Here is a 25,248-nt window from a genome sequence, read left to right as displayed (position 1 = left end):
CCTGCATATGTGCGAGCGACCCCCCCGTGCTCCCCCACTCCCCACACATGATTGTGTGACCCCCTGTTTTGGGCCTAGTAGGCCTCCCTGCAGCCTCCTGGGAACAAAAATAGGTCACCGTGCCCCCCCAAGCTCCCCTCACCCACCCCCACCCATGTGCCCATGTCTCCTGCATGTGTCCTGCCCCCCACACATGCTAGGCAGAGACCTGAAAATCAGCTGGAGGTGCACACATCTGCACAGTGAAGCTGAGCTGGGGTTCTGCGTGCCACCTGTGGCCCACGTGCCATAGGTTTGCCATCACAGGTATATAGCATGTTAAAATAACACAGACATTTCATATTTTGCCTGAAAAGGTCACACACTCTATAGATTTCCTAGGCATTCTATAGAATACCAACATTGCCCGTTAACATATAAACAACATTTTCAATACCTGAAGGATTCTCCAACCAGATGTTCTCCAGATGTGTCAGTTGACATCTTCCTTGTGCTCCCATGCCAGTGTACCAACTTGGATATGTTGTTAATTGCATTATTTATTAATCAAATTTATATAGCTGCCCATCTTGTGAGAAGTCACCCTGAGTGGTGGTATACCTAAAAACAGAGATTTTAAAAATAGAAAAATTAGCATTAAAAAATGAAGATAAAACCAAAAAATATATACAAACCCCAAGCAGAGCGCACCTCATTAGTGGAGTATATGGGCCTCATCTAAACAAGTCTCTGGTTCTCTGGAAACCTCCCCCCACCCAGGCCTGATGGCACAACCAGGTCTTGAGATATTTTAGTATTAGTAAATATTCGATTTTGGAGACTGTAAACCGAACAGCCAATATTGTACATTTTTTTCAGATTGGAGACTTGTTTGCAATTTTGTGAGCATCTGCAGAACACCTGGCATGAGACAATTGCCTCTTCCCCCAAAGGCAGCCATGGTGGGCATGGACAGCCACAAAATACTCATGCTGTAGTGATCTAGCCCCCACCCTCCGTCCTTCCCTGGATTCTTAAGTGGGATCTTTGTGAAGCTCAAGAAATATGTCATCAGAGACATGCCACTACTTCTTCATTTGAAAGTTTTTTGAGAATTTAGATTTTAGAGTTTAGAATTGAGAGTTAGGGGGACTAGAAACATATCTGAGTTCACACCAGTAACTACAGGCACCATGTTCCTATAACTTGCATTTATGGTAGAAATCTCATTTTCGGAAATTGAATTTATCCATCACTTCATAGAAAAGGAATGATGTCAAGGTCCACTAATATGGTACATAACCTCTTTGTCATCACTGCATCCTGATCTCTTAGTACTTCCTCTCCCCCACCAATATTATTGCAAAGCCAAGCAAGTATTTATTTCCACTGTCAACATTTGGAAAACCAGGGACAAAGAAGTTAAATAAGTTAAGTGAAACAATTCAGGAACTTAAGGGTGGAGCATGGAGCCAAACCTTCATTTCAAAAGCTAAGAGTCATCTAACTTAATTAAATTAAGCACAAAAGATTATTGAATGGGGTGGAATATATATTTACTGTATTCCTCTGGAGATTGGAATCATTATGCTTCCTCTGCTTCCATATTTGGTTGAGAGGGTTGTTCTCTTGGGTCAGTTCCACAAAGTCACTTCACCCACAAATCTAAAAAATATGCTGTACTATGACTTTCCCCTATTCTCATTCTGCTGTTTCCCCATTTCTCAGTGCTGTACTTACTAGGAGTCACCTTTGGGACATCTAGTTAACATATTCTTTACAGGATTGCGTTCCCAGTTCTTTCTTAATTGTCTGTGTGCAGTCCATGCACATTTTAAAAGAAAGCAGCTTCAAGATGGTGCAATTTTCAGGGAGCTGCTAGTAATGCTTGGAGACTAAAGTCTGGTGCTATTTTTCAGTATCTTATAATAAGCCCATCATCCCCATCCATTGTATGGATGGTTGTGGATGTTGACTGAGATGGTAGAATATCTGAGAGGCACTAAACTGGAGGATGGGGGCCTGCTTTGCACTCCAAATGATGGATCCCTTTGACACATTTCAAAGATTAGAAATGAGAAATTTCTGGAAGGTTTTTTTTTAGACTTTCTTTGTGCACCGCACCCCCCTCTTCCTTCCCCCCCCCCTCCCCGTTTGAGCAGCAAGCGCGCCGAGTTTGGGTTATTGGAAGGAGTCAGACGTTGCTGTGTGGGCTGTTCCCTCCACCTTTCAACTGGGGGAAGGATGGAAAGTTTTCCTCTCCTTGGGGATTTTGACGCGGAGGAAAACAGCAACTGTTTTTGGTCACGTTTGGAAGACTTGGTCGGGTCGTGTGTGGGAAAATGCGAGGCAATTTGATGGTTGGAGCGTGCAACCGACGCAAGCCACACAGCGATTTCCCGGCCTTGTTTGTTCTCTCTTCCCCCCCCCACTTTTTGTGTGTGCCTCAGCCCCCTTCTAGGCGATCCTTTGGACTCCCTCTTCTAGAAACCCCTCAAATCTTACTGATCGCAACCTAACGACCCACCACGGCATCAAGTGGAAAGAACTGAGCGATGAGCCTTCCTGCTCGGATATCCCCCCGCCCCCGGAATCCAGATGCCCCTGTGGCTGTGTAAAGGGGAGGGAGCCAGTAGCCCCCTTCCCCCGCATTCCAAAGAGCGGGAAGGAGAGAGGAAGAGCAGCGGTGCCCTGCAAAGCACCACGCTTGTCTTTGACTTTACGCACACTCCTTTCCCCGCGCCTCTCCCCCCCCTGCCCGACCAACAGAGGCGTGGGGTGTAGGGAAAGAAGGGAGCGTGGGAGCCTGAGCCGAGGCAGGCCAGGCGGGCTTGGGTGCGGACCCCGCCCCCGGGCGGCAGGGTCGCTCCTCCCCGTTCTAACTTGGAGAAGTTTCCCAGGGTCCGGAGAGCGAGGAGGCGGTGCCGAGCTTTCGCTGCTTTGGTGCCTGGCTCTAGCCTGAGCTTAGCCCCTTCCATGGATCTATAGTGCGGCCAGCAGGAGTTGAAGACCCGACTGGGGGGAATGGGCTCGGCGACCCGGTTCCCAGGCCTTGGGCGGGCATGGCTGCTTGGCGGCTTTCTGGTGGTCGCGTGGTTGGCCCGCCTGGCACTAGGGGCAGGTAAGGAGCCTTGGGGGTGCCGGTTTAGGATCGAGTGCGGGAATCCCCTTCCATCCAGACTTTTAGGATACTTTGGACGAACCCGTTCCGGGTTTTTTTTCCCCTGGGCACGAGATCATGGCCTCTCCGTTTCCTCTTTTCAAACTTCTCAAAAGAACTTGGCTGGGTCGTTTCAGACTCCGTTCTGAAAGTTTCCAGCGTTCTTTCCCAGGATCGAGAGATGCGGGTCCCTGAAGTTATTTTCCTTGTTCTCAGCTAATTCTCTGCCCTCTCTCCCTCCTTCCTTCTCCGCCCCCCGTGAGAAGAAGGGGAGGGAAAAAGTTTGCTGGAGTCCGACCACAAAGAAAATAAACGATCATTGTTTAATTCCAGATTGGGGGAAAGAGGGAGCGGGGGCAGCGATTTAGCTGGACCGGTTTGAGAGGGGGGGGCGTTATTTCATCGGCACTGATTTGAGCTACAAGGGAAACAATCTTACACTTTTTATTTACTTAAAGCAAACTTTGCTGCCAGCGCCAGCTTCTCAACTTGGAGCAGCTGGAAAAACTGGAGCGTGGACGTAGGATTTGGCTTCAGTCAGTCCGCGCTGTAGCTAGGCTAGCTTTCTTTTCAAATGAAATCTTATTCCTCAACCACGCCGGGCGGGGGGCGAGATTTGCAGTTTTCTCTAATCTCCCCCTGGAGTTTAGCGGTCTTGTACGCATGTCAGAGGATAGTTCTGTATATTTGCGTTCAGAAAACGGTTAAAGGGGAATGGGATTTAGAGAACATGCTTGCTGTATAGATAAGTAACTAGAGGCATTAAATGAAGACTATTCAGAGTGATACATAGGGTTGCGCAATTGATGCATATTAGTAGGCCCGTGTAGATATATGATACCCACACATTTGTCTGGAAGGGGGAAAAGTGTACTAGCCTGAATGGCAGTGTTCACACGATACATTTGACTGGATCAGCTAAAGAATTAGCAAGTGAAATAACACGACATATTGAACTTGATTAGCATTAAGTTTAATTTTTCATTACTTGGCATATTGCGTAACCTAACCCATTTGATTAACATGTGTTTCAATATATTCTGTAAGGTGAAAAAGTGGTGTAACTTAATTACTTTGCTTTATGAGTGAACAATTTAGAAAAGGTGTGTACATAGACAAATGTGCTGATCTTAGCACCCTAGGTACTGTGAGTATTTGCATTTTCTTGTGATGGGAGCCATTATGAATGAAAGGAATACTTTGGATTTTAAGAATTCCCTCCCTCCTTTTTTATATTTGAGATTAAAATGAAATGATCTTGGTGGTGGTGCTTTTGTTATGTGCTGTGTTGTGTTTACAGGATAGTAAAAAGGGGGCTTGGTGATGGCTTGAGCAGATGTAGTAGCAGCTGTCACCCCTGGTCTCCCTCCTTCACATTCTGTTGGACTACACAATTTTATTGTTGCTGCAAGGAATTCTGCAAAAATTGTCCAAGGACTCACTTCAGCCAGAGCTACAGGCCCAAAGGTACCAGGTTTCTTTCTGCCTGGCCTAGAAGTTGCTATCTCTTGGCTGTAAAGTAGCATCTTGGAGTCAAAACTAGGGAGTGCTTAGCAGTTGAGCCAGCCAGTTCTCAGGCTTCTTGGGAGTCCAATGGCTCTGTCTGTGCCCTGAAATCTATTCCTTCTCTTCCCCCCTTTCTCCCCCTCCCACCCCATACATGTTCATTCACCCATTTTCCCCCCCAATTTGTGCTCTGGGAATAAACTGAGATGCAAGCAGGAGATAAGATTATTTAATTGGGTGTCGTGCATCAACTTGCTTTGGCCCATGAATCATGCAGCAGCGAGATGCCAGGGATGAGATAATTGCTGCAAAAGGTAAATAGAACGTAGGGCTATTATTCAGCATGGGTTTCACTCTCCCATGAAGCTGCCTGACTGGTTTGGGGAAGCCGACCTTGCTTATTACAATGTTCCCAGCCAGCTGGTTCTGCAGTGCGTGGGAATGTGTGGCTCGTCCTATGCATGAGGCCAGGAGATTGTGGATGCCCAGGAATATGAATCCCTCCTCCTCTCCCCGCCAGCTTGCTGCTTGGGTGGACATAGACAGGGCTTTGTTCTTGGTTGAGCAATTCCAAAGCAGTGCTGTTGAAATCCTGGCGGTCTCTAGCAGAGGAGGGCTCGGAGCTGCTGCTCAGAGCCACCCTTGAATGTTTTTTTTAATAACGCTGGAGAATTTGCACTAAAGTGATGGGAGATTCTCATCCCGCAGCTTCCAAAGCAGCATATATAGAGAGGCCCTTGAGAACTAGGTGATAGGAAGGCCAAGTTTCTGAGTTTGGATTGGCAGAAATAAAAGTTTTCATTGTTAGGATGGTGGGCTGGGTTGAACCAGATAAAGGTCATGGAAAGGTTGGAAGTCTGTCTTGTGGGAGGATGTAATCTGGAGGGGACTGATTTTCTGCCATGTTATACGTAGGACATCTAGAGCTCGGCATTTATTTATGAATTCTATTTTCTGCCTTCTATAAACAGTACTCCAGGCGGTTAGCAACAATAGGGAAACGATGAAGACTTTGGTTAGAAACTCAAAAACCAATATTTAAGATATAAATTAGCCCACCAAATTAAACCTACTTCCTCGGGAAGCCAGCTTAAATGTTTAAAATTTTGGCGGGAAATGTGTATTTGCTTGTTGGCAGAAGAAGATTGGCATTTATTAGGTAGGCTTTTCTCCCTAATAGAATTCTGCTGTTGGGGGCCACCACTGAAAAGGCTCTCTGGCAAGTTCTAGGCAAACTGTATCTGATTGAAGGGATGGAAAGTATGCTTTTTTAAAAGAAATTGAACACTAAAACCTCCTCCCATGTTCTTTCAAATAATGTAGTCCCTAGAACATGTAGGGCTTTGCATGATGAGAAATGTCATAGGAAAGTCAGTTTTGTTCTTGGCTGCAATTATCCAGACTAGCCAAAGTTTCCAAGTTTTTTAAAAAAGGAAAATGTATTACATGAATCTGGCACTTATAGTTCTTTGACTTTACCGAGACTATTTAAATCTAGATATCTAGGCTTAGAGCTAAATCTGGATATGCTCCAAACCAGGAATTTGAGAGTTCAAGGATCTTGTAAGCTCTTTCTCTGCTGCTGTTCCTTCCCTCTGGAACAGCATTTCCCCTGAGATTCGGTTTGACCCAACCCTGCCTGCTTTTTTGGAAGGCATTAAAGTTTTGCTTCCCCCACCTCCCACCAGGCACTGGTATAGCCCAGTGCATTATTTTCCCATAGTGCTTTATATGTTTCTATGTTGTTCTTTTGGTTTGTGTTTTTTTAAGTATGTTTTTCTTTCAATTGATTATTGTTATTGAAGATTTGAGTTACTCTGAGTCAAGTACTGAGTAAGTAGCAAACAAACAGGCTCATTAATTTTGAAGGTTGCCTTGTACCCAGATGTGCTTTTTAACACTACCTCTGTTTCATCCAGTCTCTTGCTGACATTCAATCACTGATTGAGAACATGAACAGTTTCCTTGGATTGAGAAGGAAAAAAAATATTTTCCTTTGCCATCAACAGATGTAGTTTTGGTTAGGGTTGCCATCAACAGATGTAGAATCCATTTCCTTGCAAAGCAGACATTTTGTCTTTTCCGAGGCTGTTTCTTATTTTCTGCTTTGTTAGGCTAATAGCAACGTGGTGATCTAGCGCTTTACTTGAAAAAATCCTTATTTAAAAGCCGTTTCATGTGATGACCATATGCAGAATTTTTTTCAACTTTGACATACACCGCATTCCTTCAGATGAAAAAAAAATCTGTATTCTCTGTAAAAGAGATTTTGTAAGATAAAATGTCTTACAGAACAGGTGGAATCTGTTGCTATAAAGTATTTGGTTTAGGACTGGACATTTAAGCCCTTTCAGTCAGTTGTGTCATTAAAAGGAGCGAGGATTCATTTACAAAGATTGAAGCCAGGCAGGCCTTACTTGTTTAAGAGCCAAGCTGCACAGTAATTTCTTTGATGTCAACCTGTAAAATTGAGTTTTTAAATTCAGTATGCTTCTTGCAATTGCTTCCCCTACACTCATTAATATTCCTACTTCTTTTTATATATCCCGAAAGAAATTTGAAAGGACATTTTCCATGTTTCTGTAGGTTTGCTGTAGGAGTCATCAGAGCTTCGCTATTGGAGAATTCTCTCTGGGGATTTGAAACTTCCCTTGTTTTTCCAGTCGTGAGGTGGACATGCCAAATAGGCATTTTAATCTAGTTTTGTTGGAGTACTTTCATGGATTTTCCCTGATGGCTGGATTCAGTTTGGTCCAGTTACCAACTGATTACATTTAATTGGCTTCCATTATCCTTCACGGTGGATCAGTGGCTAAGATGCTGAGCATGTCAAATCAGAAAGGTCGGCAGTTTGGCAGTTCGAATCCCTAGCACCGCGTAAGGGAGTGAGCTCCCGTTACTTGTCCCAGCTTCTGCCAACCTAGCAGTTTGAAAGCATGTAAAAATGCAAGTAGAAAAATAGGGACCACCTTTGGTGGGAAGGTAACAGCATTCCGTGCTCCTTTGTTGTTTGATCATGCCGGCCACATGACCACGGAAACATCTTCGGACAGCGCTGGCTTTTTGGCTTTGAAACGGAGATCAGCACCGCCCCCTAGAGTCAGGAACGACTAGCACATGTATGAGGGGAACCTTTATCTTTATCCTCCATTCAGGATGCTTTTACTTCAGTATACTTCTGGAAGGGGAAATTGTGGTTTCCTTCCATATGCCGTGGTTGGACTTTTTCTGCTGGATTCAGGGAAGATGCATTCCCTCCCCATTTCTGGATCCTATGAACTGAAGTTGTCTGTACTTAGAGCAGAGAGTTGTTGAGATACAGCAGCTGCTTTCCTGCTACAGCCTCTCCAGAGGCAATAGTGAGCCAACCAGCTGGCCATTCAACTCTCAGCCTCTTTATTCTGCCCACATGGCATGCTGGTTAACAAAGGCATTGCAAAGGCAGCTGGAGAGAATTTGGGATGCCCTTAGACAGCTTTGCTGCATTCAGTCATTTCTGGAACTGACTTTCAATCGGTATCCTCTTTTTCTTTTATCAACTTGGGATTTAAAGTGCATGTATGTGTTCAAACAGTCTCTTAGTTGTGTTATAGCCTGGTCCTACCTTATTGTGATTCTGGTACCAATTTATAGTTTGTAAACATTATGTTTAAAAGCAGCATGATGAAAATGGGGCCACTATATAGGGACTGTAACATCTGGATAACAACTAGAAGGCAGCAAAGAGTTTAAATTTACTGTATCTCTGCTGCCATCTAGTAGTTTCCCACATTTTTTAAAGTTATAGTAGCCTTAATGAAAATAAGTGCAAATGTTGATCCGCCTTAAAACAGTGGGAAACATTGGCAGCCTGAGCCTTTTTGAGAAGGGAGCTATGAAGGAGGGCACATTGTGTCTTTGACATTTGGACCCAATCTCTTTTGAGATGTTTCACTCAAAATATCCCTTTTTTGGTCAGAATTTTACTTGTCTCTTATAAGTTATCTCTCTCTTGCCATGTTGGGTATAATTCCATTCCAGCTATTTATGATAAGACCAGGAATGTCCAGCTCCACTATAGTTATTACTTTAAGAATTTTATGCCCCAACAATCGTTGGTTTGTTTTGCTTGCTTTTCCATCCCTATCCCATTTTCTTTTTTGTGTTAAAAGTACTTTAGATTATAAATGTGGGAGAGGAGTTTCTCTTTGTGTGTGTGTGTGTGTGTGTATACACACACACACATATACATAAATATCGATCTATCTCTCTATCTCTATCACTATACAACTTTGGAGCCTTTTGATTGAAAAGTGGGGCTAAGAATACTTTAGAATAATTGTTGTTTTTTCTTTTTTTGATCCTATGCAATTTTTTTCCAGCTCCTTATAGTTGAGGCTCTGTATTGTTGATGTGTTTTATGCAAGCACCACAATTAGTATTTGATGCAAAATTTATCTAAATAACCATATTTTAAATGCATTTAATCAGTTTCGACCTTGTTTTCTAAAGCAGTCTTTTAGCTTTTAGAGCTATAAAAATAGGTAAGGAAGGGCAAAGGCTGGTGACATTTGAAAAAAATCAATGAAAAAACTTTAAATGGTGAGGAATTGTGGTGTGCTGTACTCTGCGGTGCCAATTATTCTACACCACAACTAAGAATAAGTTACACAATATAATTAACATATGCAGATTTGCTCTCTTTACAATAATATTTTGGGACATTTTTTTTGGGCTCAGAATAAATAGTGTGTACTCTGGCACAGAATCTTGATTTTTTTTTTGTAACAAATAATTGCACAGCCCTGTTTAAAAGTGGCAGCCAAAAAGGAGCTGAAATCACTTAACCACACCCTGCATGGTAACTAAGCAATGTGGGTGGTGTGCACATCCCGTGTCATTTGAGCATTAAAAAGAAAATGGGGAATTTTGGAAGGCTCATTCAGGGTTGGAAAATTGTTTTTGAGAGATGTCCCCTAGTCTAGGTATATTTGAGAAAGAGAAGCTGTGCTAAATAGCATACAGTATGTTTATTGTATTAATGTATTGTTTTCAAATCACGGTGTCTACCTCTGCCTTGAAAACTTTTCGGTGTTGTAGAACCTTATTTCAGCAATGGCATTGTGTCAGCCGTTGAGGGTTCATGGTCAATCATAGCAATTGGAATAAATGACCAATATAAATTAAATAGCCTCTTCTGTTGAGGATTTCCACTAGAAGCTGGAAAACATATTTATCCAGCCTTTCCTTAAGTTTATTAGCAGCCCTCGTTATGTTACTTTATTTGTAAACAATTGAACAGAACTAGTGTGATGCAGTGGCTAAAGTGTTGACCCAAATCTGGGAGATCTGACCCAGGTCCACCTTCAGTATGATGGAAACTCACTGGGTGACTCTGGGTCAGTCATTTTCTCTTAGCCCAGCAAATAGAACAAAAATAACCCCATTGAACAGTGAATTCAGTATTCACTTATACTGCAAAGTTGCCCAGAGTATCAATAGCAATAAGCAAGTTATCTTTTAAAGGAGCTTATCTGGCTGGCGATTTTGATCTTCTCATTGAGAAATTCCATGAGTTCCTACAGCATTCTTTGAAAAGAAAACAAGACAAGATAATAGGGGTTTGTTGAGCATGATGTGCTGTGAGCTAGCCGGTTACTCCATCCAGATGATGACTCCTCTTTCTTAAAGGGAACAGCTGTTGCATGACCAGAATTTTGGTGTGTATAGAAATCTTTTGGGGTACTGGCAGCAGATTAGTGCCTCTTGGAAGTGAAACTCAACCTCTTTCTTATGTAGCAATCTTTATAATCTTCATGTCTTCCTTTTGTGTTGCAAATGAAATGTTTTTGTTGCAAGGAGCAACTCGATTATCATCCAGGAAGGGTTAATTCTGAAGTACACAGTGGGAATAGTAAGGTAAGCCTGACGACAAGGCTCAAGTTGCATAATCTATAATGTATCAAGGGCAGGCCATCTTTCAAAGCTCACTGATGAATTTACTCAGTGTTTATGTCTTAAGTGCTGTAGTGACCTAAAAACCTTAATCAGCCTGTCTACCTACTTATTGAAATTACACTGTTGGTTTTAATTTAATATGACCTTGATAGTGGGGAATCTCATCTTATTTGTTACTTCATTTGCTCCTCCGCTTTGAACAATGTGTTTATGATTATCTTGCTTAAGTCAGAAGGCATAAAGACACATCTCTCTCTGATGCTGTCTGCCACACAATTGGATGGAGGGCTTCGTGCTTAACATAGCACAGATCTCTTGAATATTCATTGCTTGCTTTGTGGTAAATTCTGTAATGGGAGATACATTGTAATGTGTCCACTGAGAGACACAGTGGACATACCCTGGGGAAATTGTAGCTCAGTGTCCTTAGCCCCTTGTATTTTCAAAGCTACATCTTAAGTTTTCTTCAAGCATTATAAAGTTCTTAGTGGTTAACCTCTGTACTCTGTTATGATATAGTCCCACGTAAGCAAAGGCTACGTGATGCTTATGCAAAAGGAATTTACATGTTTTATGACAATGGCACATGCACCAGTTCCCAAATCTGGTGGTTTATAGGTAAGAATTAAATCTTCATTCTAATCTTTTCCTGAATTAATTGCATGAATTGGAGATAGTTACCGGTAGGTTGTATTCCACCAGAAATATACAGTCCAAATGGGAGAACTAAACCCCCATTTTGAATAAGGATTAGGCAGTGAACAAGGATAGCTGCATATTACTTTGAGAAGATTAAAAAAAATGGTTTTAGCTGTAGCAGCTTTTATTGCACTAATATAGTAAAAACGTCATCAAACATGTAAAGTGTAAATAAGGGCTCTTTATTGAGTAGCTGTGATTATGGAATAGCTATGCATTTAGTTGGCCACACTAGTGAACAGATAAGTTATGTAAAGGTTTAAACGTTGACAAGATACCAATATTGATAAAAGGAGTCAGTTTGCTTCCATTAAAATAGTCTTTTTTTAAAAAAAAATTCTTACATTCATTTGCTTTTTAAAATTATAAATATATTCTAGAGCGTCTTTGTTTCCAATAAAAAACTCAATTTGACCTCCAGTCATTAACAGCTAAGCAGTTTTGTATGACTGTGCCTTTGTTGCTTCATTTTTAATTGAGGCAGTGCATGAGACAGGTGCTTTATGAGGCAAGATTTTAAATTGAGAACTATAGGACTCCTGTCCTCTGTAGAATGGCCATCATAGCAGATTAGAGCATATTAATTAATATAAATCAGTCTTCTGGGCCAATGTTCCCTGCTCTTCCTTTTAGGCATAGCAAGACTTGGATTCAAAGCATTCCTTTTTTCTTGATTCAACCAGGTGTTTTCTGATTACACGTTAGAACTGACTGAAATTTTAGACCAGGGCTGTCAAACTCGCGGCCCACAGGTTGGATGCATCACGCACTGGCCATGCCCACTCCCGGTTTATGTGATGCTGCGAGTTTGAAACTCCTGTTTTAGACTAAGGGAGCTAGCACAGTCAGTTCTATTCGTGAACTAAACTAGGGCCTGATTACATGAGGGACCAACATAATAGCTGCTATGAGGATACGGAAGCATTTGTTTCTCATACATACATCTTGAGAAAGTTTAAATGATAACTTTGCTTTATTTGTTTTTACGTGACACATCTGATAGAATCTGCCTATAATAATAGTATTATGCTATGAATTAATATGGTGCAAATGATGAAGTGAAACCAAGAGATCAGGCATTAATTACAAATTTGATAATAATTGTCCTTCACAAGTCACATTTTGAATGAATATGCCTTGTGCTTTGTTTTTTTTTAAGCATAAACAAAATAAAGCAGCCTAAACTTGCACATAAATCAAGTAAATTTACATAGCATTATTATTATTATCTCTTTTATTCATTAAATAATGAAACTCAGTTAATTGAACATTTAAAAATGCATCACAAATACCATTAACTGGTACTGAAGGTTGATATGGTTGATATTGTTGCCAGTGTCCTAGGTACCAAGTACCTTCTTAAAATATATGATGTTCCGAGTAGTGCAGTTTTTTGCAGTTCCGCTGGTGTTGTTGCAGGAAGTTGCAATTTCTTGATGCTTTTTGTAAAATTCTTCGACATGGTACCAAGTGCCCCAATGATAATGGGTATAACTGTTACATGTTTCATCCAAAGTTGTGTAGTTCAATGGCCAGGTCACGATATTTTGTGATTTTTTTTCCAGTTCTTTTTATTTGACTCTGGCATCTCCTAGTACAGCAATATCAATGAACTGTACGCTTCGGTCCTTGACAACCATGATATCTGGCGTATTGTGTTCCAAATGAATTATTATTATTATTACTATTATTGCTCATCATTTTACAGTAGCTGTAGGGAAGAGCAAGAGAGTTAATTCAAACTGACCTGAATGTCTAATGCTGTGTTACACAACCTTGGAAAGTTTAAGATGAGTGGATCTCAACTCTTAGAATTTTGGGAATTGACGTCCACCCATATTAAGCTTGCCAAGTTGAGAAACACTGGTTTCATGTGTCCTCTCTCCTAACTTCTGAGGCTTTAGTTAAAATCTGTTTCATAGCTGCAAGAACTTCCACCGTCCACCCCAAATCAACCCGAGATTCTGATTTTCATCAATAAGACCAAATTCTTAACTATCGTAACTATCGTTTTCTTTATTAATTCCCAATGCAAGGAATGCAAAATAGAATCTTGTTTTTATGTTTCTTTGGAAATTAGAGATAGCCTTTTCAGGATTAGTTCTGCCATAGGAGAGCAAACAGCCACTTCATTTGGCAGATGGAGAGAAGAAAGGTGGATTGGGGCTTGTTTCATTGTTGTATATAGTTTACACAAGCAGTGCTGCTTACTCGTGGGGAAAGGATGGATGTATGGGATGAGGGTGAGAAGCCAGGACTCCTGGCACTTAGCTTAGTCATGCTAAGAACATGACGTGAGGATTAAGTGGTCAAAGCAGTGGGAGTCAGCACTTGACTGTAAAATCTCTGCCTGGATGAGTAACCTCTGCCCTTTCTTATTCCCAATGGTTCTTTCAAGGGCAGGAAACCTAATTGCTGTCCTGTTTGTTTCTGGATAGACTGAGGCAGAGCTTTCAGGAGCTATCTTTCTGGGTTCCTTAGGGAAGCTAATGGTGGTGGATCAAAATGAATTCCTGGGCTGCTTGAATGTGAAGGTTTAGCCTTCCCTTTGAACTGAGGGAAATCTGGATTCTCTCATGTCCAAACTCTCTTGCTAGGTTTAACTTAATAGAAAAGAAGGTACGCAGGATGGAGGTTTCCAAAATGCTAAAATATGAAGTCCAGTGATAGGTATCTTCTTTTGACACAGCATTCCATGTTGTACTTTCCTCCTGGGCATATATGATTGCATCTCAAACTTGTGCCTTGCTGTAGCACAGCTGTAGACTAACCTGTTGTTTGTTTGGCCTTTGCTCTAGCTATTGGCAGCTGGAGCTCAGCACTGGGTTAGAGAATTGAGATTCTCTTAGCCAGGCCCCAATGCATGGATGCTGAAAATGTAACATATGTTGAACTCTTGGCTGCCAAGATGGTGTGCGATGGTAGAAACTGCAACTTTTGAGAGCAGCGAGGGATCTGGGATTGCATTCCATTGACTCAGATTTGGCTGCATGCTCTGGAAAGAAGGAAATTGTGGAGGAAAATGAGGGCTTGCACAGTGCCAGGAATAATCTCTGATGAAATTCTTAACTGTCTCTTTTGGTTGTCTGTTCCGAGAATGTGTCTGTGTTTAAAAGCAGGATGCTAAATTTGAAAGATGTCCTTTGAAGGACTTCCTTCCAAAGAATCCCTGCCCTTTTATTAGGACGTATGTACATAGGTGTACATAGAGTATGATGTGCATACAGAGAATAGTTCTTGTTACAAAGGCGGAGAGCTAAAATAGACTGCTTTGTTCTGCATACAAAGATGTGAGTAAGTCTCTGCAGATGCCAGCAAGGTATTTAATGTCAGAACCCCGTGACTTGTAATGTTTGTTGTCTTGTGAAAGCCATGGGGTTGGTGAAAAGTACAGCACCTTGGCTTCAGTTAAAGTAGGGCTTATTTTACTCCAGACTGAGCACAGAGTTGCCGAGAAACATTTTGCTGCAGCATTTTTGCTGGCTCTGCATGCTGACGGAGTAAGGGGCGGCAGTGAAGGGGGGAGAGGCATTGTCTGGAACTGATCTGTGTGCTGGGCACGCACTCTCTTACAAGTGGGTCTCTGGAAAGTGGCTGAGAATGAGGGAACTGCCTGGGCCCCAACTCCTTCCATCTTCTCTCTGCTTTGAGAGGGAGGGTTTCAGCCGGGGCCCTGTTCTTCAGCTGAATTTCCCTCCTTGACTGGGCCTGCCTGGAGCACTAACAGTACCTCTCTTGCATAAGGGCTTCCTTGAGGAATAGAGGTCTGTTTTCTTGTGATCTTTTCATAGGGCACTTAAGCACTCCGCTCATATGGTTGACGGGGGTTGGGGTGCTTCCATTTGCAGTACTTTCCCTTAGGCTGAGCCCCCTACCAGAAAATATGTTGGGCAACTTACTAATTGCCTCCTTATGCCCCACTCAACACTGCTTCCAGCATTTTCAGAGGAGGCTGACTGTGGGATTCAGAGTCCCTCATGTTTGCAGCCACTTTTGTTAGCATAGGTTTGTCTGCAGATATTTCTGACATTTCTGAGCTCAGTGCTATTTGCAATTAACCATCCCTGCAGATCCTTCTGTTCTAGGGCATTGCCTAGAATTGCCCAGTCTCTGCAAAACCTCATGTCTAGTGCAGAGTGACAAGAATGTAGTTGTATGTCTGTAGACCTTTGGTTGCTCCTGGAGTAGCCACTGCTGAATAAATGGCTGACTTCTGGTTGCATCTGATAAGAAATCCCCCTTGAGGTTGTTGAGCTGGCAGTGGAATCTGTCATTGTAGTAAGGCCTGACATAGCGACCCAGTTCTTCAACTGAAGACATAGCCGCTCCTCTGCTAAGTTGTTTGGTGGCATTGGTCCTTGCTTTGATATTGTCATTACAAGGTTTCCCGGACACTAGAACAATCCAGGACTGAATAGAGGAGCCTACGTAGTGTGAAGTAAGGTAGTCATATTGTCATTTTTTTGAAGAGTGTGAACATAATAGCACATAGCAATAGCACTTAGACTTGTATACTGCTTCACAGTGCTTTACAGCCCTTTCTAAGCGATTTACACTCTCAGCATATTGCCCCCAACAATCTGTGGGTGCTCATTTTACCGGTTTCGGAAGGATGGAAGGCTGAGTCAACCTTGAGCTGATCAGGATCGAACTGCCGAACTGCTTACAGTAGGTAGTCAGCAGAATTAGCCTGCAATACTGCATTCTAACCACTGCTCTTAAGCATTTGCTCTGAAGAAAAGAAATGGTATATTGAACACTTACATATCCCCTAATATGTTGTGGATAGTAGCAGTAGACACACATATATCCCATAATTAAAATATAAACTTTAACCATAATTAAGTTATAAACTTTCCCATGCTTGTTTTTGACAGAATTCTCAGATGAATTCCAATCCCTCTTAGCCAGTGTAGTCAGTGTCTCTCCTGGTTAAAATGTTTGAATATTGAAATGCATCTGACTTGGACTTTCATGTACATCCCATAATAGTTCTTCTCTCTATGAGATCTGTGCTTTGCCTTCCCACAAGACAGGAAGAGGAGAGGGGGGTCATGAGAAGAGGCCATTTTTTTCTACCAAGAATGTGCCAATTCATCCTTTTCCTCTGGACTTTTCCTGGGCTTCTGCTTACCTTTTGACCTTCAGCAAAGAAAGTGGCCTATAATTGCTAAGAAGTGCAGAGGTTAAGGCTGTGCCAGTGGAACCAATCAGGCCTATTCTATGAAAGAATCTCACTAGTTTTGCTATTCATAATTATTTTAATTATTTGATTTTAACATGTAATATCATACTTTACCGAGGATTCCATAGTAGTTATCAGTAGGTTTTTTTCCTTCTGCCTCTTCCCCTTCCCCCCACACAGGGTGGTTAACAATTCTTGGATCTTTGAAGCCATTTATGGAGGAGTACTATTTTAATTATGCATTAACGGATTTAAGAGTCCCCCCCCCCCGACTTTCACATTTTTGCAAATTCTCATGACCCTCTGTCTTTGTTCTGAAATGTCCTGATAGCAACCAATAGCCATTCCTTTAGTGAGTATTTTAGGAAGAAACATTTTCATTTGTGGGATTATGGACAAGAATTGTTATAGCAAAACTTCATGATATCATCTTGTTTAACAATATACATAGTGTCAGGGAGGAGATAGAAGGAACCTCCCTTCCTATTTATTTGTGTAGTGTATGTTGTAAGAGAGGAACTCTTGTTTTGAGTTGGGGCCGAGAAAAGTTTGCTTGAACCTCTGCAGAATTACTGCCTGAAGGATAGACACACACTGATCTGCACTGTGGATGGATCTGAGTTCTTACTTGATGGAAGGAAAGTAAATAAGAGGAAGGCTGACTGACTCATTTTGGAGTATTACTGGAGAATAGAAAAGTAAAAGATGTACCAGATTAAACAGGATGTAGTGATAAAATAGCAGCTTTTAGAATTGGTTTTTAAGATCAAATCGTAGATTTCCAGTCATGTGGTTCCAGCTTATATTGGACTATAGTCTTTTGGTTTGTTCTTTTGAGCTAAAATGTAAATTTATAATTCCTGCCATTATACATAGCTTGTTTTAACTAAGCTCTTTTTTTTCCTCCTCCACAGCTGTCCAGTGTCTAGATGGCAATAAACCCTGTGAGAATGGTGGGACCTGTGTTGTTTACTCCAATGGAATTGCTGCTTGCATGTAAGTGAACTCTACGCATGGCTTTAATAACAGCCGAACTAGCTTAAGTTATTTTTTCTTCTTCTAGTTTACATTTACTTGTTTATGTCCTGCTTTCTGTGAAAACCAAAAGCAGCTTTCACAGACTCTTCTCTAATTTTATTTCTCATTATAATCCTGTAAAGTAACTTAGGTTGAGTGAATGACACAACTCTATGATCAAGTGGGAACTTTAACCAGGATCTCCCTTTTCCAAGGGATCTTGGAAAGGTCTAAGATCTTGATTTCTGGCTCTCACTAGATATTTTGTGAAAAACAAGTGTGTAGTTTACTTCGGAAGCCCTACAATCGTCAAGTGGAAGTATGGTAAGGTTGTTGTGGAATGTCACATAGAAAATAAAAGGTCTGGAAATTCTTACAACCTTCATAGTGAAGGTGGATTCACTTGAAGATGGATTTATTTGGAAGGGATTCTCAGTGGCTTTGCCCCATTACAGATTCTTGCTTGGTCCGGAGGAGTTGTGAGGTAGTCATCCTGCATAATATCCATTAAGTTCAGATTTATACTTGGAGTGTTTTTCAGTTGGAACACTGCTACAAGGCATTTTGTTAATTTGATCCCCCGCGTCAAAAGAGAATAAGTATAACAGAGCAGATGAAGTTAGTTTAAGGAAACTTGAGTTCAGATTACTGCTGTACCATGAAGCATTTAGGGTGGAGCTCCACTAGACCGGTTTGTTATTTATCTGCCCATGCCACCCAATATCTTTGTTGTGAGGATAAAAAAACTAATCCTTTCCTAAACCACGCTTGAATTAGTGGAAGGGAAGATGGGATAAGCATCTGATAAACAAGCTATCAAGTGGATGTGATTCTTCATGACCACACAGGATACACTTTCTCCATGATGATCTGGTCTCCAAACTTGGTGCTTCATGTCAATGGTGCATTGCACTGATTGCTGCTGTAATCAGGTCCATCCATCTTTTCGTTGTCCTTTTTTCTTTTCTTCCTCCTTTCCTGACATTATAAACTTATCAAGAGAAGCTATTCTTGACTGCTAGTTCCTTTATTGTTGATCTTAAAAGACAGAAGCTATTCAGTGTTTTAGTATCTTCACTTTCTGTTCTAAGACTGGTTGCTGTATATATTGTCCCATCTCCTTTATATTTAGTCCTTTTTTTCACTGTGCCCCTAGATTTTCATTACTAGAGTTTGCAGATCATTTGTATTTTCAGCTGAGTAATGTCACCAGCCTAGCCCAGTTCTTCTTCCAGTTTAAAGGACACCCTTGTCTTGCAATCCAGCCTCCCGCAAGATGTATTCAGCGTTTAGTTTGAATAAATAATCAGAGACTTTAATACACCATTGCTTCACTTCTTGGTCTTTTTGGAGCATTATCTGTCCAGACTGTGGCTTCCTGTCCTGTGTATAGTTTTTTGAATGAGGAAAATGGGATGGTCTGGGATTCTTGTTTTCTTAAGGACATTCCACAACTTGATATGATCAACACAGTAGAAGAGCTTTCTACAATTGGTGAAGCATATATTGTCTTATTTTTGGTATTCTTCAGCTTTCTCAATTGTCCTGCATACATCAACAGTAATAGATCTTCTTCCTTTGCCTTTTCTAAAATAAACTTGACATTAGGTAGCTTCATTTCTATTGTAGCATCTAACCTGCAATGAATAATCCTAAACCTTATTTTGCTAGTATGTGAAATGAAGGATATTGTATATTCTGTTTCTTTAGAATTGATATATTAGGCTGACCTTTTCTAATCTGTTGATCACTGATGTTCTCCTGATTTGCTGGCCTGGTTCATTAGAATTTTTACAATTTCTTTTTCTATTGCTTGCTATATTTCTGTAGATATTTAATCAATTCCTGTAGCCCTCTGATTTGGTAATTTAGTGCTGTTTTAACTTCATCTTCTAGTACAGAGGTTCTTGTAGACATGGAATATCAAAAAGTATCTTGGCTGTTGAGTTCTTTAATGATTTTAGTGTGCTCTTTCCATCTTTGTTTGCTCTTCTTTTTTGAATCTTTTTATTATAAGCTACTATTTGCACTTGGTACCTTTTTTTCAGTTCAAAGAACTTTCTTTGAACATCTTTTTCCATCTTCAGTGTCTTGACAAATGTTATTGTGGTATTGCTTCTTGTCTTTTCTAACAGCTCTCTGATATTCTTTGTTAAGTTCCTTTCTGAGATCGTTGTCTTTTTTGATTTTTTGACAATTTGCACCATTTGTTCTGACACCCAGTTTGCTTTCTTCTGTTTCTTCATCATTAAGATTTTTCTGATTTCTTTCTCCAATTCCTCTAACTCTTCTAATTGTCAATGAGGTTCAAAACTTCAAAGTGATTCCGATGTTCTCCATAGTGAGGGGGGAGGAGTATCCAGGATGGGTGTTGACTTTGTCCTCTCATGATTGGATGAGTCAGATAAGCTCTTTGGGTAACGCCCCCTGGCCAGCAGGACTACCCATTCTTCTGACTCATCTCCTCAAGGAAAAGTTGCACTACTCAGTAACTCCAGTAATTTACAAAGGAGTAAGGAAAATAAACTTGGATCCGGCGAATCCTGCCTCCCTTCATCGAACACAGCCTCCTCCTGCAAGGACTGGACTGCCACAAGCCCCCTGGGGCGGCACGCTGCCCTGGCCACTGAGTGAGACGGAGTCACTCAGGGAGGACAATTGCCGGGCAGGCAGGAGGAGAGGGCAATATGCTTCCTAGAAGCAGCCCTTGATGCAGAGGCTAATCAGGAGCAGAAGCGCTCCTCTGCTCCCCTCGGGTTGAGCCACGAAGCTGGCTAAAATACCCTGGAACACCTGTGCTGGCAGCCGACAAGGTGAGAGCCGGAAAGGCTTACAAAGAGCTGCGGAAGACAGGGGAGAGAGCTGCAGCCATGGCAAGCCTGCAAAGGCAAAAGGCCATTTCCATGTGCTCCAGCAAGGAGGAGCCGTTTGAATTTGGAGCCGGGGCCATCTTGAAACCACATGGTCCAAGATGGCTGCCCCCAGCAGCTCAGAGCCTCAACTCTCAGCCCTCCAGCCACAACCGGAGGCTTGTGGAGCCCTTGAAAGGTGAGAAACCATCGCAGAGGCATTAGCCAAGGGCGGGGGATGCAGCAAAGGGCCAACAGGAGGCTTGTTAAGGGAGTTAGAGGCAGGCGGTGGATCTCCCCCCCCTACTTCCTAGATGAATCAAGACTGCACGAAACCCCCCCCCCCCCAACCTGAGAACTCCTCACCTCCCAGAGGAGGATTCCCGGCTTGGTGCTTCAGAAATCCTGCCTAAAAGCCCGTTCTCTCCCTTTCTAACTGCATAGTAACAGGAAAAGCCCCCCCCCCTTTAAGGACACTCTCCTTTAAGGAGGAGAAAGAGACTTGGCGAGAATGCCATCAGAAAAAGGCTTCCAGCAAGAGCTGCGTTTTTTGGGGGGGGCTAAGTCTCCTTCACCCTTAAGAAAATTCTCCTTGAGTAGGAGAAGGAGGGGGGAGGGGCGGGAAGTCCCTGAGTAGGAGGCAAAACAAAAGCTGTTTTTTGTGGCTAAGTTCTGAGGGCGGGGCGATGGCAATTGCCTTGCAAAACCATTTGGAAAGAAGGGGGGAGGGGCCCCACGTGGCCAAGCCAAGGAAGAGTATTCAGCCCCCAGGGAGAGACAGAAGAACCTCCAATCAGGTTAGAGATTACCCCCCTCCCCCAAGGCTTTCCAAGGGTGGGGGTGAATAGGCAAAGAGCAAATGCTATACAATACAATACTATGCAATACAATAGCAGAAGGGGCAGGAACCTTGTAGGTCTTCTAGCCCAACCCCTCGCCTAAGCAGAAATTCCTACACCATTTCAGACAAATGGCTATCATTACTAGTCAGCCCTGTAGCTCAATGGTTAACAGCTGACTCTGTAAACCACTTAGAGAGGGCTGAAAGACCTATGAAGCAGTATATAATTCTAACTGCTATTGCTATTACCATCCAACAGCTGCTTAAAAATCTTCCACTGTTGGGGCATTCACAACGTCCGGAGGCAGGTTGTTCCACTGATTAATTGTCTAACTGTCAGGAAATTTCTCCCAGTTCTAAGTTGCTTCTCTCCTTATTAGATTCCACCCATTACTTCTAATTCTGCACTCAGATGCCTTGGAGGATAATCAGGTTGCCTCTTCCCTGTGGCAACCCCTGAGATATTGGAACACTACTATCACGTCTCCACTAGTCTTTCCTTTCAGTAAACTAGACCTGCCCAATTCCTGCAACCGTTCTTCATAGGCCTTAGCCTCCAGCCTGATCCCTCTGTTGCTCTTCTCTGCACTCTCCCTAGAACCCCCACATCCTTTCTACATCATGGTGACCAAATTGAATGCAGAATTCCAATCTGGCCTTTCCAAGGCCTTATAAGGTGGAATGAACACTTCACGGGAGCTTGATTCTATTCCTCTGTTTATGCAGCCAAAAACTGTGTTAGGTTTTCTGGCAGCTATTGCACACCGCTGGCTCATATTAAAGGGTGGTCCACCAGGACTCCTAGATCCCCTTCACAGTTACTACTGTGGAGCAAGGTATTCTGTACCTGTGCACTTCACCTTCGTTGCCTAAAGGTAGAACCTTACCTCTTTGAATCCCATTTCCCTAGGTAGTGCCCAATGTTCAAGGGTACCAAGATCCTTCTGTATCTTTAGCCTGTATTCTGAAGTGTTGGCTATTCCTGCCAGCTTGGGGTCACCTGCTAACCTGATGACCCCCCCCCATCAGCATTTAACAAACAGAGAGCTAACAGTCATTCTGGCTCCTTCTCATGACCGCTTGAGATAACAGCAGTTCTTAAAGAAACAGTACTACTATCATGGCATTTATTTTGCTATCCCAAATGTTAGCTTACACACCTAACACCCTCATTCAAATCACTGATGAAGATGTTGAAGAGTACTGGGCTCAACCTGAGCCTTGGGGGACTCACTGCACTCTTCCCTCCATGAAGAGGCAGTCCCATTGAGGAGTATAGGTGTGTGCACCAGTTACCAAGGCACCTGGTGTGACTAGGTCTAATCCTCAGTCTTCTACTTTAGCTAGTAGTAGGTTATGGTCTACCTTATCAGGACTTGCTGAAGTCCAAGTTAACTATATCAATGGCATTCCTATGGTCCACTAGGGTTGTCACCGTAATCTAAGAAGATTTGTAGATTTAGATTTATTGAACATTTATAGGCCGCCCTTTTCCCTGAGGGGACTCAGGGCGGCTTACAACAATGGGGGAAGGGAGTGCAAAACAAGACATAAAAGAAACGTGAATAAAAAATTAACTATAAAACACAACATTCATTATGGCTAGTCTAGTATGATCTGTTTTTGACAAACCCATGTTGGCTTTGGGCTCTCGAGCCGGTTTTCTCACTTTCTGAAGGGGGGGAATCACATCAGCAATTCTATAGTGGTTCTCCGGTACTCCAGGAGCTCTGATAGATATAGTTTCAGTTGTTTGGAGATCTCATCCGCCAGCTCCTTCAGATCCCTGGGGTGTAACCCGGTCCTGGGAATTGGACCTTGCCTAAGATAGACAGGCTACCATTTCTTCCCTATCTCATCTTGGGTCCCTAATCTGAATTTGGGGTGCTGTTTTTGATAGGTTGGATAGCTTATCCCTGCTGGTAAAGACAGATGCCAAGCACGAGTTAAATAGTTCGGCTCTACCCCTGCTGCCTGTCACCTTCGGGCCACTTTCTCCCAGCAAGGGACCAATTGTTTCCTTAATCTTTCTTGGTTTTATCAGGCGGGAAGATGCCCCCCCTTTTTGTATTTTATTTTATTATTATTATTGTTGTTGTGATTCTTGTTATTATTATTATTTTACCTTTGTGGCAGGCCTTTATTGTGAGCCTTAGCTTCCCTCTCTTCATCGTTACACACACTCTAGTGGCCGCCCATTAAACTCCATCGGTGTTTACATTCAGAATATCTCTGCGCTAATCCTAGCCATAGAATCATAGCACCCTTATGGCCGGGGGGGAAAAAAGGGTCAGATAGGCTGGTCCCCATGCCAGAACCCACCACAAACTCAGAATGGGATGCCCGACTATGAGAGATCGCAGAAGCACCTCAGATAGCCTATGAATTTAGACAACTTTCGCCGAGGGCAGAACATATAGCAGGGGTGGGATACATCAGAGCCGACTGGCTCAGCCGGACCAAGGGGACAGTTTGGAGCGGAAGCTGCAGCCAGCAATCTTCAAGGAAATGGCAGAGTGCTTCGGACACCCGGAGATCGACTTATCCGCCACGCCCTCAACGCTCAGCTCCTGAGGGTCATCTCCAGGTACCAGACATGGGGGGGGGCAGAAGGGGCGGCCGATCTGCGAAGCCCCTGGACCAGGGGTTGTCGGTATGCCTTCCGCCCTTACCCCTGATCCCCAGGGTCATATGGGAAACCCTTCGGGAGGGGGCAGAAGGGGTTCTCTTGGTGCCTCTCTGGCCCCGGAGACTGTGGTTGCAGAGCTCCAGTCGCCTTCAACGGAGAGGCCATGGAGATTCCCCCTGGAGGGAATATCCCTTAACCAGGGGTCGCTGGAGCACCCAGACCGTCAATGGCTCCAGCTGACCGCTTAGCTCTTGGAACGGAGCATCCTGGGGAAAGACCCTCCCCCCCCCCCCAGGGTGATGCAGACTATCCAGACTGCCCGCACACCTTCCACAGAGCGTATATATGGCTCCATGTGGCAGGCCTCTGCCTCATGGTGTAATTCCCTGGGGCACAATCCTAGCCAGGCCTCAGTGCCTCAGATTCTGGACCTCTTCCAGGCAGGCCGGGACAGAGGGTTAGCTTCTAACACAATTAGGAGACAGGTCCCAGACTTCTCGCCAGTTGTCCTGCGTGGCAGGAACCAGAGCTTGACTCACCTTCCTGTGGTCAGACAATTCCTCAAGGGGGCTTCCAACCCCAAACCGCACGCAGCGTTCAAGTACCATTCCTGGGACTTACACAGGGTAGGGGACGCTCCAATAGGTGCTCCATCTGAGCCTTTACGAACAGCTTCCCTTAAGTTCCTGATTCTCACGGTGGCCTTTCTGGTGGCCATCCCCCCCCGCCAGGCAGATATATGAACTGCAAGCTCTCCACCGGGGAGGGTCTCTGCTTCCCCCACTAAGACAGAGTGGGGTTACGCCCTTCATCCCAAGGTGGGCTTCTGCTTCCATCAAACCCAGGAACTGATTTGCCCAACTTCTGTCCAGACGGGGGGGAAAGAAGGGGCTCACTCTGGGCATAAGGAGGGCCCTGAGGATTATCTCAGGAGAACCAGGCCAGTCAGGAAATCCGAAGCTCTGTTTGTTTCTTTCCAATAGGGGCCTGGGTAACAGGGTGACTTCCACCACAATAGGTAGGTGGTTGCAAACCTGTGTTGCCACTGCATACCAATCACAGGGCTTTCAGACACCAATCATATCACAGCTCACTCCACGCGGAGCGCAGCCACATCCAGGGCCTGGGCCACGCAGACAGCCCTGGCCGGAATCTGCAGGGCAGCCACGTGGGCTTCCCCCTCTCCCTTTGCTAGGAACCATAAACTGGACTCTTTTACCCCGCAGGGCAAAAGCCTCTTGGACGCAGGGCCTCTTGGACGCAGGGCGTTGCAGGTGGTTCACAGGGCGGAGCCCACGCCTCAACTGGCACAAGCGGGGGACATGGGGCCTCTGGGGTCTCCCTCCCTAGGGACGTGCAGGCTTTGGTACGTCCCATCCTGGATACTCCTCCCCCCTCACTATGGAGAAAGGGCGTTGGTACTTACCTGATACGCCTCTTCTCATA

General features: G+C 43.5%; 1 protein-coding gene across 2 annotated transcripts in view; it reads left to right on the top strand.

Moving 5' to 3' along the window:
- Nucleotides 1-2,871: 2,871 nt before the first annotated feature.
- The window catches only part of NOTCH3 (notch receptor 3), an 87,888-nt gene continuing 65,511 nt past the window's right edge, over nucleotides 2,872-25,248 (top strand). For both annotated transcript variants that reach the window (XM_087709754.1, XM_087709753.1), the window contains exons 1-2: nucleotides 2,872-3,100; nucleotides 17,381-17,462. In XM_087709754.1, the coding sequence (XP_087565880.1) occupies nucleotides 3,004-3,100; nucleotides 17,381-17,462 (179 nt within the window). In that variant the 5' untranslated portion in view covers nucleotides 2,872-3,003. The remainder of the gene's footprint in view (nucleotides 3,101-17,380; nucleotides 17,463-25,248) is intronic.

Source organism: Thamnophis sirtalis, unplaced genomic scaffold (assembly GCF_051295495.1).
Source record: "Thamnophis sirtalis isolate CommonGarterSnake01/CBP01778 unplaced genomic scaffold, rThaSir2_p1.2 scaffold_3, whole genome shotgun sequence".
Taxonomy (NCBI): domain Eukaryota; kingdom Metazoa; phylum Chordata; class Lepidosauria; order Squamata; family Natricidae; genus Thamnophis; species Thamnophis sirtalis.
The sequence above is the reverse complement of the archived record's forward strand: the minus strand, read 5'-3'. Positions and strand labels throughout refer to the sequence as shown.